The 11,365-nt window shown below is 35.9% G+C and overlaps 1 protein-coding gene across 6 annotated transcripts in view; it reads right to left on the bottom strand.

The window, feature by feature from the left end:
- Positions 1 to 262: 262 nt before the first annotated feature.
- NAP1L1 (nucleosome assembly protein 1 like 1) overlaps positions 263 to 11,365 on the bottom strand; it is a 36,017-nt gene continuing 24,914 nt past the window's right edge. For 2 of the 6 annotated variants that reach the window (XM_062203196.1, XM_062203201.1), the window contains 11 exons: positions 11,034 to 11,175; positions 10,721 to 10,801; positions 9,662 to 9,790; positions 8,672 to 8,743; positions 6,807 to 6,946; positions 6,177 to 6,322; positions 6,054 to 6,073; positions 4,183 to 4,305; positions 3,523 to 3,552; positions 2,971 to 3,021; positions 263 to 1,516 (listed from right to left, as the gene is read on the bottom strand). In XM_062203196.1, the coding sequence (XP_062059180.1) occupies positions 1,481 to 1,516; positions 2,971 to 3,021; positions 3,523 to 3,552; positions 4,183 to 4,305; positions 6,054 to 6,073; positions 6,177 to 6,322; positions 6,807 to 6,946; positions 8,672 to 8,743; positions 9,662 to 9,790; positions 10,721 to 10,801; positions 11,034 to 11,175 (970 nt within the window). In that variant the 3' untranslated portion in view covers positions 263 to 1,480. Of the gene's footprint in view, positions 1,517 to 2,970; positions 3,022 to 3,078; positions 3,295 to 3,522; positions 3,553 to 4,182; positions 4,306 to 6,053; positions 6,074 to 6,176; positions 6,323 to 6,806; positions 6,947 to 8,671; positions 8,744 to 9,661; positions 9,791 to 10,720; positions 10,802 to 11,033; positions 11,176 to 11,365 lie in introns of those variants that run through there. The other 4 variants (XM_062203197.1, XM_062203198.1, XM_062203199.1 and 1 more) reach the window with 4 other exon arrangements.

Raw genomic sequence — 11,365 nt, 5'->3', positions numbered from 1 at the left:
CCCACCCCCAATGGTCAACTTTAGTTCCATGATCTTTATAGTATTAACTATATTTGTCTGAAACACATGGGAAAAAAACCTCAGACCCTTCTGAAATAGTCATCTACCCCATCTAGTTTCATTAAAATAGAAGCCACAGAAAGATCTGGAAGAGTGCTGTCTGCCCTGATCCACAAGAGCTACTTAACCTTTGTGTTCCAGTTTAATTATCAAAACTTGGTATGAATAAGATGCTGAATCATCACACTTGTGGTACAAACACTCAGATTTTTCAAGGTTTTAATCAGACTGAAACATTTCATGAGATTTAATATGCTTTAACACATAGGTGAGGTAGTTAGGTAAACAGTACTACCCATTTTAATACATACTAAACAAAAGCTTAATAATTAGATAAATCATAGAAGCCTGGGGTCTTCTCTCTAGTCCCAAACATGAGGAAATGGAATTTAGCTTTTTAATTTTTCTTTTTAAAAAAGTATTACATCATTTAAGTCTTTTTTTTTTTTTTTAAACACTTGTTTTCTGGTAGTATACTTTTCTGAAGTTGGCACCCTTTTCTTCAATATGATTAACTGGGCACAACCCTTAATTCAAGCTAAGCCTTGCTTCTAACCTAAATTAGTACAAAATTAAGACATTATCTTAGAAAACTAAAATTGTATTTGACATTTTTATTTTAGGCTGCAAAAACAAAAACAAGCAAAACAAACAATAACAAAAAACTTGAAATAGGCTCGTCAAATGATGTAAATTCATCCTTTCCAGAGAAGCAGAAGGTAGACCCTACCACAAAGAAAAGATGCTTAGTTAATTTAATGGAGGTTACATTTAAAAGTACAGTTAGATATCAAGCTAACTTGAAAATCCTACGTTTTGTTGACCTCCATATGGGCAACCAATAACCACTATGAATTAGAGGTTTTTGTTAAAAGTTATATGTCGCCTAAAAATAGAAAAGCCCATTAACAATCTAACAGCTATTGGTTGTGGTCATACTGGAAATTCTTAACCACAAATCTGGTCTCTTTTTTTCTTAAATATGAATTGTTTTAGTATAAATCATTGCATTTCTGTAACAAATTAATGAAAGGCACAGCTAATGCAAGCAGACAAATTCATTCAACTACCAACTGAAAAAATACTTTGGTTCTTCAGGAAAAAAAATGAGCAAACAAAAACAGCTGCAATTCAAAATTGTACTCCAAAAGCTACACTTTGAAAAACTTCCAGGAGAACCAAACTATGTAGCAATGAATGAACATGCATGAAAGAATCTGAGCATTCAACATATCTGGCAGGAAAACTATTGTTAAAATGCTAGGTAGAACAAATTGATCTTTAAAGTATGAATTCCTTTCCCTTAAAAAAAATTACTGAATCTACCAAGGAAATACAAAAACATAAGGCTGTAAGTAAATAATAGTTGTGTTTAGGCTATTACAGTGCAGGTTATCCTCAAGGCCACATACATCCTGCTTCACTGCTGCTTGCACTCTGCTGGGTTTTGATCCTTCTGTTAAAGGAAAACAACAAGTCAATCTATCTTCTTCTAGCTGCTTCAGTGAATTTTTCAGTAGCACCTTAATTATCACAGTATTTCATTGTTTTGTCCACATTTTTGCCAAACTTAACAAACAATAAGACACTGAAGGTAAATTGTTTACTCAATTAGCAAGCCCTGATATACTAAAATAAAGCTCAAATTTTACATTGTAAATATACCTGAAAGATAAAACTGAGCAATTTCTTGGTCATATTATCAATTATTTTTAACTTTTTTATAACTCAGTTATTTGAAGATGCTAATTTCACTTCATATTTAGATATTAACTTACTACCCATTTAAAATTTTTAATTCAAATTACCTTAAGAGTTGAGGAAAAGGGAATTAAAAGATGCATTTATCTTGGACCAAAAAAACTGAAATTCATGCATAATTTTTTCATGCTATGCATTTTTCATGAACTTTTTGAAGACCCCCCCCATCATAGGCATGGGTTTCAAAAATTTTTTGTACCAAAGTAAACTTCTTTTAACTCAGTTTTTCCATCAACTTCTCGAAGTACTCTTGTATTTCCTCATACTTGCTCAGTAGGTTAAAGTATCTTCTGGATATTTTATAGCATTAAACAAATGAATTAACTAACAAGAATGAATCTTGATAACTTACTATGTATTGTGTGGGAAATAAAGGGTTTTTACCAACCCTTAGGAATTATACAGCCTGGGATTCTCAGGTGGTTGGGAAAATCTACTAACACTGCTTTGCAGTTCCCAAGCACTCCTGCAGTCAGATATTTCAAAAACCCATCTTAATTTACAAGCTTTCTTTTAGAGGGAAAGCAATCCAAGAACAGCAGCATTGATGATTTTTAATGCTTACATATTGTAAAAAAAAAAAAAAAAAAAAAAAATGCCCAATGTCATTATTACTAAAACGGACTGCTGGGGCTGGCACCATGGCATAGCAGGTAGGGCTGAACCCTGCAGACCCAGCCATCTCATATGGGCGCTGGTTCAAGGCCCGGCTGCTCCACTTTACGATCCAGCTCACTGCCACGGCCTGGGAAAGCAAAAGATGGCCTAAGTCCTTGGGCCCCTGCACCCGCATGGGAAGACAAGGAGGAGGCTCCTGGCTCCGGACTGGCACAGCTCTGGCCATTTGTGGCCAACTGGGGAGTTCTCTCTCTGTGTAACTTTCAAGTAAATAAATAAATCTTTAAAAACAAAAAAACCAGACTCCTAAGGGTTATAGTTAGCCTGAATCTGAAAAATATGAAGTCAGAACCAAAAACAATGTTTTTTTTAGTAAAGGTGCACTAAAATCATGTGTAATATTCAAAATGCCAGTGAGGATCAGAAAAAGAAAAAAATTTGCTTTATTAAAAGTTTTTAACAGAAAAAATAAATCAACTGTTACTTTAGCCTGCCTCAAATTTAAGATAAAGCAGTACTAATTTTGCTCACCTTTGGGTCATAGTCTGGATCATTTTCCTCATCTCCTTCTTCTTCCCCTTCCTATATTAAAGTTCAAAATGCATCCATGAAGTAGGTACAAATGGGAAATACTGGCTCATAATGTAGGGAAAATTTAATACAAGTTACTCTATGAGTCAACAGATTTTCATGATTACAGAGTTGTTGACAATACAATTTAATCTGAAAGCTTTTAATATGAAAAATTTCCCAACACAACTCGAGACATCCAGACAGCCTTTATTGAAAAGATTACTGCAGCCAACGTTGAAAAAGTTTACTGCAGCTTTTGACTTCTTCAAAGAGCTGATAACCCTGCAGCAGAACAAAATTATTTGAAATAAAAAAAAAGTTGCTGAGTTTTGCAATTTATTTATTGAAACCTTATACATACATTGTTTGGCTGTAGAGTTCTAAAATCATATTTTCCAAAATGTATCCCAAATCACAGAATAATGATTATAGCAAAGGAATACATAAGTCACTCAATTTGCTTCACATTGTGTTAAACAGAGAACTATTTGTTCATTTGGTAAACATTACCTCATCTGCTTCTTCACCTTCTTCATCATACTGAAAGGAAAACAGTGAAGTGCCAACATTAGTAACATCTAATATGTATATACTTAAATGAAAAATACAAAACATTTTCTCCAAAATATGTTAGCTGCAGCAAGCATTCAGCTCAGTTATTAACTAAATAACGAGACAATTTAGTATAATCATATGAATGAATCATTATCACACAATTACTTGCCTGAATTAGCAATAAAGGTATCCAAGAAAGGGCAGCCTAATTCAAACTAAATCGTTACTTAAGATTCTCTTAGATAAAAATTTTATGCTGTCTAATAAATACTATCTTACCTACAAAAAAAGTCCTAGTTCTGTTTTGTGTGGTCAAAGGCAAAAGCCTAATACCTCTATAATGCTAACCAAATGTAAAACTTTCACTTGATCACAATGATGTTTCCATTGGTAGCAAAAGAAAAAATAAGATAAATGAATGTAAGGAGGCTAAGAAAACCTACTTACTATTAAGCAAGCTATCTGCAGGATTATCTGTAACTAGGCCAATTTTTAATTATTCCATGTCCTAAATCTAGATATAGTATAAGTTCTAAATGTCTAAAATCTAACTTCTTATCAATTCTATCTTACCTGCAACCGAATTATTTCATTACAAAATACAAATTCACTCACATCATCGTCATCATCTTCAATAGCTTCTCCAGTAAAGTATAACACTGATCTTGGGATTATACGTTCACGTAAAAAGTGACCAATTTCAAAGTCTGCAGCAAGGATAGCTTCAGCATCATCATCCTATTTTTTGAAAAGGGAAACAAAAGCACGACATTTAAGAATAACTTCATGTAATAAATTTATACTTTTTAATAAAAAACAAGCTAGCAGGCTGTGTATATGTTAAGAGGATTGGGGAAATAAAACAATATATAATTTTACTATATGACTAATTTTTGAAAAATGAAAACACTAATTGAAAAAAAACAGGGTTTTATAAATAACAACTAAGTATATGAAACATAGAAAAACAGAGACCACAGAAAATCACTTCATCACACTTCCTAAAGAGTTAGCAAGCAGCTGTACAGTTTTAAGTCTACTTAAATGCAAATGAGACAGAGTCCTTGACAAAATCAATCAACTAAGTCGATCTAGAATTTTTATTTAATGGCTAAACAATGCACAGAAATGCTTCTGACATTCATCAGTACACATTCTAGGAATGTTTACTGAGTCATCAACATAATGCACACTAACAGAAAGGGAAGGAAAAAGACTGAAGGGATTGTAACTACAGATTTCCTATCCATAACTGAGAAACTTTGTCAACTATCAATATTCAAAATATAGGAAACTCCAATCCATCTATGGACAGGCATTCAAATAGTTATCTTTCTCTATATACTTCTTTGAGGTTGTGGTTCAAGTCCTACAGTAGGCTTAATTCTTGGCTATATGCCACATATTTGAACACCTTAGTATATGGTCATAATATAAAACCATATTTTCATTGTGATAAGAAACAGGATAAAGCTCTAATCATAAAATGGCCAAAGAAATGTAACAAATGATATTAAGGACCTAATTAATTTTTCTCTCATTAAGAACACAGTAATTAGGGGCTGGTGCTGTGTTGTAGTGGGTAAAGCTGCTGCCTGCAGTGCTGACATTCCATATGGTCGCCAGTTCAAATCCCGGCTGCTCCACTTCTGATCCAGCTCCTCTGCTATGGACTGGGAAAGCAGTAAAAGATGGCCCAAGTCCTTGGGCCCCTGCACCTGCGTAGGAGACTTAAGAAGAAACTCCTGGCATCAGATTGGCCCAGCTCTGGCCGTTGTGGCCATATGAGGAGTGAATCAGTAGATGGAAGACCTCTCTCTCTGTCTCTTGGTAACTCTGCCTTCAAATAAACAAATAAATCTTTAAAAAAAAAAAAAAAAAAACCAGTACACAGTCATTTCGAAAAATTAAAACCCTCATAAAAGTATTTTCATGGCCGGCGTCATGGCTTAACAGGCTAATCCTCCGCCTTGCGGCACCAGCACACCAGGTTCTAGTCCCAGTCAGGGCACCGGATTCTATCCCGGTTGCTCCTCTTCCAGGCCAGCTCTCTGCTATGGCCTGGGAAGGCAGTGGAGGATGGCCCAAGTGCTTGGGCCCTGCACCCGCATGGGAGACTAGGAGAAGCACCTGGCTCCTGCCTTCGGATCAGCGAGATGCGCCGGCCGCAGTGGCCATTGGAGGGTGAACCAACAGCAAAAAGGAAGACCTTTTTCTCTGTCTCTCTCACTATCCACTCTGCCTGTCACAAAAAAAAAAAAAAAAAAAAAAAAAAAAAGTATTTTCATGTCTCTAAAGAAATTTTCAGCTTTTCATTTCATTGTTTTTCCATGGAAACATTGTTTTGGATGGAACAATTTTTTAGATCTCTACAAGTTTTTTCCACGAGGTCTCAGAACCACAATGCTAGTAAGAATCACTAACTCTCTACTTTTGAGGTAATTTCAAATACAGTAAACAAGTCAATAAAGAACAAGTCAGCTTACCAAATCTCCACTCTCAGGAACTGTAAAATGAGGAAAACAAAAAAAACATCAATGAGTAAGAGAGTAAATAAAGCTTGGTATAACAAAAACAATCATCAATATTCAAACTAAAACACTGTTTACCTTCAGGAGGGGCAAAAAAATTAAAGAAAGAGTCGTTGGAAACTGTTTTAGTCACAGTACGAACTGTCCCACGTCCCTTGTGTTTCTGCTTCTTCTTAATGGTTTTCAAAGTGACATTCTTTCCTTTTTTCCAATCTATCTGGCACCTTACAAAATAAAGGAAAAAAAAACTATCACATTTAGCATTTTAAATTGCTAGATTTTAGAAGTAAATGTAATGTTTTAATTTCAAATTTTAGAAAAGAAAATTGGTTCAAATGTTTTCTGTAGCAGCTAAAGGGGAAAATCTTATTTCTAAACAAAATATCAGGATATATTTATAAAATTAAGAGTATATTCCTTTAATACAACATGTTATAAATCATGGGCACAAGGAAAAATATGGAAAATGAACATCTTTTCAGACTGTGTGTACGTACAAGGCAAATTCAAAAAGCTAATGGAAAAATGGAATTAGAAGAATAACTTTATTTTGGTGCAAAAGGGTAACTAAAATAAACATACTTTTTTTTCCATAAAACATATTCTCCTTGAAATCTGTAATATACTCAGCTCACACACTGGAAATACCAATTATTATAATCCATAAGCCCCAAAACACTCTATTAACAGTAGTAAAACTAAACTCACCCCGTACAACCCATAATTTCTGGTCCGTCAAAAGAAAAGGGATCGGAATCATCTGGTTCTGATCTCATCCTATATGTCTTTGTTAGCACTTCATTTGTGAAATATTCATTGGGTTCAAAGTGAAATTCTAAGACAAAACTCTTAAAGAAAAAAGCAGAAAAATGAGTTAAAATTCTTATCACACATTTCAATCCATTAGTACATAAAGCTTTACCTGTGGTTTTTCTAAGGACATATAAAATTCTGAATGCTTTATGTTTTCAAATGCAATCTTTTTTTATTTATTTATTTGACAGACAGAGTGATACAGTGAGAGACAGAGAGAAAGGTCTTCCTTCCATTGGTTCTTCCCCCAAATGGCTGCCACGGCTGGAGCTAAGCCAATCCGAAGCCAGGAGCCAGGTACTTCTTCCTAGTTTCTGACGCAGGTGCAGGCGCCCAAGCACTTTGGCCATTCTCCACTGCCTTCCTGGGCCACAGCAGAGAGCTGGACTGGAAGAGGAGCAACCGGGACTAGAACCCGGCACTCACATGGGATGCCGGTGCCGCAGGCAGAGGATTAACCAAGTGAGCCATGGTGCCGGTCCTCAAATGCAATCTTTTTTTTTTTTTTTTTTTTTTGACAGGCAGAGTGGACAGTGAGAGAGAGAGACAGACAGAAAGGTCTTCCTAGCCGTTGTTTACCCTCCAATGGCCACCGCAGCTGGCGCGCGGCGGCCGGCGCACTGCGCTGATCCAAAGGCAGGAGCCAGGTGCTTCTCCTGGTCTCCCATGGGGTGCAGGGCCCAAGGACTTGGGCCATCCTCCACTGCACTCCCTGGCCACAGCAGAGAGCTGGCCTGGAAGAGGGGCAACCAGGACAGAATCCGGCACCCAGACCGGGACTAGAACCCGGTGTGCCGGGGCCGCAAGGCAGAGGATTAGCCTAATGAGCCATGGCGCCGGCCCCAAATGCAATCTTAATAACAGGAACATTTAAGGCAAAATGAGGTGCAGATACAATGGGATAAAACAAGTGCAGTTTCAATTTACAACTATCATTTGTTAACTTGTTTACACAACAGGCTAGGCACATCTCTCAATAAAGGATTTTTTAAGTATTAAACTAGAGCCCAGACCTAAAAATCCACATCCAATATACCTATTGTAACTATTCATGGTTTTGGAGAACAGTAGATAGCTGATCATGTTTCCTAATGCAGGAATGGGGTCCTGTGATATCATTTGTTTTTTATTTTTTATCTCTTAAATTTTTATATATTGGAGAGGCAGAGAGAAGTGAGAGAGCAAGAGAATGCTCACACCTACTGTTCACTCACCAAATGACCACAACAGCTGGGACTCAGCCAGGCAGAAGCCAGGAACCCAGAACTCAATTTGGGTTTCCCACATGACAGGAAGTCAATTACTTGAACCAGCACCTACTACTTCACAGGATGTGCACTGGCAGGAAGCTGGAATGAGGAGGTGGGACTTCAACCCATGTACTCCCCAAAAGGAGGTGCAAGCATCTTAACTACTGCACCACACACCTACCCCTATTTTTGTTTTAATTCCCAGGCACATACATTTTAACAGAATCAGTACTTATTCATGTTTCCATGAATATTCAAGAATTATCTAAATTTCAAAATCAGTTTTATGTTCAGAGGGAAGAAAAGGAATAAACACAGCATCACAACTAGTTCTACTTAAGTATTTATGTGTCATAGTACAAGAGTATCAACTATCAAATCTCAATTCCTTCTTACCTTCATCCTAGCCCTTGAATGTCATTTATTTTTAAAAATTTCCATGTATCTACTTATAAGCATTTATTACTATGAATATATATATATCTATTAATATTTCAAAAGTTCTTTTACCATAGGCTGCCCAGCATCAGAGAACTTCACTTTAATATCTTTCAAGTGCTTTAGAATAGGTTCATCATGTTCCTTTAAAAAAAAAAAAAGAAAGAAAGAACAACAAAACTGAGTATTTAACATGGCTTAGAGTTTGGGTTCTGTTACTACACAAGCATTAGCTGACTGGGATATATTTTAAAGTAAAATTTTATGTAACAATTACAAGCCTTAAAACTCCAGATTATGTTTTATACTAAAGCTAGTTTATACTGTGCTTCTACTGCCACTGGTAGAAAAAAAGCCAGAAAATAGAGAATTACATCATCATAACACAGGGTGAATAGACTGAAAAGTACAAAATCAAGTCTTAAAAAAGGCATGGTTGCTTTAAAAATTGTTTTCTGATTATAACTGCTGCTTTTTCCATATGCTCATTCCTTTCCTCCTGCTTGATCTTTTGCTAAACTAGAAATGCAATAAGTAATCATTGTGTTGAGAGCATTTCTTTTTCAAATCTTATGACAGGGCCAGTAAGTACTACAATGCAGATGGTAGTGGCTCAGGAAACGTTTGGAAGAAAAGAAGAAAAGTTTTCCAAAGGCAACATCTGTGTTGGTTTCTCAGAGAACATGGTAATTGTCAATGAGTTAAACATATTTATGGTATTATTCTAAAATGCAAATTTCCCCTGAAACAGTTATTTCAAATGAAAGTATCAACAGAACTCAAATTAACATTCTCATCCTTATCCTATCTCTATACAAAACATGTAAAGGTGGCACAGGGCTTGGAAAACACCAATCAGTAAGCAATTAGCAACGGGAGCCTTTCATTATCTAATTTTTGAAAATGAACTGTAATTTCTTTGATCACAATAATCAAAGCTATAATTCTCCTTCTACATGTAACAGTGGTTTCAAAACAAAGTAACTATCCTATAAAGATCAACAGTGAAGATCATTGTGTCCTTCAACTTTTAAAGGTTTACTCAAGGTAAATTAACATTACCTGCACCATATCACTGAGCAGGTCAACATTCTTAAAAACAGTCAACCAAAATTCAGGAATTCCTTTGGGGTCTTCTTTTTCTTCATCTTTTTTCTCATCTTCAATCTTGGCTTTTTCTTTCAACTCCTCCTTGACAAGTGACAGCGTATATTACTGAATATCTGGATTAGACCTCTCAATTTTTTTTATTCCCTTAATAGGCATCAGCAGAAGCACACAGGAACAAAAAACCCACAATCATCAAATCTAAATTGCTATTATCCATACCAAATCCTAATTCCATCAAAACTACTGCTACCACACCCTTCCAATAACAACCACTAGGACCCAAAGCTGTAGAAAAAGCATTTCAGAGAAGAATGAAAAGTTTATGGGAAAAAAAAAAAACACCTGAATCACAGTACACAATTAAAAACATCTTGAACAATGTCTTACCCATGGTGTTCCTAATCACATTATTATACATTCTTTAAATAAGAAGGTATAGAAACAGGGTCAGGTAATACAGCACCAGATTGCTATCACAACTCTGAAATTCTCTCTTGCCAGTAAGTCACTTAAAAGACTATTTCTTCACTTGAAAAATTCTTTATCTCATGAAATTCAAAGCAAAAACTTCCTGCAGTGGTGGCATCCCATATAGCCGCCAGTTCAAGTCCTGGCTGCGCCACTCCTGCTCCAGCTCCCTGCTATGGCCTGGAAAGCAGCAGGAGTTGGTCCAAGTCCTTGGGCTCCTGCATCCGAGTGGGAGAACCGGAAGTTCCTGGTTTCGGATCTATCCAGCTCTGGCCACCACAGCCATTTGAGGAGTGAACGAGTGCAATGGAAGACCTCTCTCTCTCTCTCTGCCTCTCTATAATTCTGCCTTTCAAATAAATAAATGAATCTTAAAAAAGACCAAGAAAAAAAATTGGCACCAGGCTGAACAGTAGTGTGACTCACCTGTGCTCTTATAAAAAGAAAATTGTGTCATACTGTACCTCATCACCAAATGCTAATCATGCCGAGAAGTCATAAGATTTTATCATCTAAAAACATACTGAAGTAGTTTGTACTCACTGAAATTTCATCTTCCTCATCTGGTTTCCATTCACATTCTTCTTCCGTAGGTTCATAAATTGCATTTATAATCTCAAATCGCTGGGAAAAAAAAAAAAAAGTATAAAACACTAGCATCCAAGCTAAAAACTAGTGGTTTCTCATTAAGGAATCTTAGAAATTTCATCAATGCATACCACAACCTTAACTTCCAGTACCTCTAGTAACTATTTCAATGAAGAGAAATAAAGACTAAGCCACCTGCAAGTGTGTTTATATTTCCAGAGCTTGTCTTCTAGAATGTCAGATAAATTGTAGTAATAGAAAGCATTACCTTATCAAATAGAGGCTGATAGAGAACAGCATACTTCCTTTCAAGATCATGAACTTCCTCATAGAATTTGGCTTCTATCTGTGCACATTTAACTTGCAGGTTTTTGAGAGCATTCACTCGTCTTTTAACTACCCTAGGCAAGCTGAAAGGTTAGAAATCAGTTACATAGCATCAGGGTAAAACACAAGCCATACTTTCATCACATTGAAATTGAAGTATAAAAGTAAGTGAATGAGAGGTTTTCTCTTTGAAGCAAAATTAAAATTCAAGAAGACATAAATATAGACACCATGATTATAAAACATTTCAAATGTGGAAATTTAACCCATCTG

Source organism: Lepus europaeus, chromosome 10 (assembly GCF_033115175.1).
Source record: "Lepus europaeus isolate LE1 chromosome 10, mLepTim1.pri, whole genome shotgun sequence".
NCBI classification, from domain to species: Eukaryota; Metazoa; Chordata; class Mammalia; order Lagomorpha; family Leporidae; genus Lepus; species Lepus europaeus.
The sequence above is the reverse complement of the archived record's forward strand: the minus strand, read 5'-3'. Positions and strand labels throughout refer to the sequence as shown.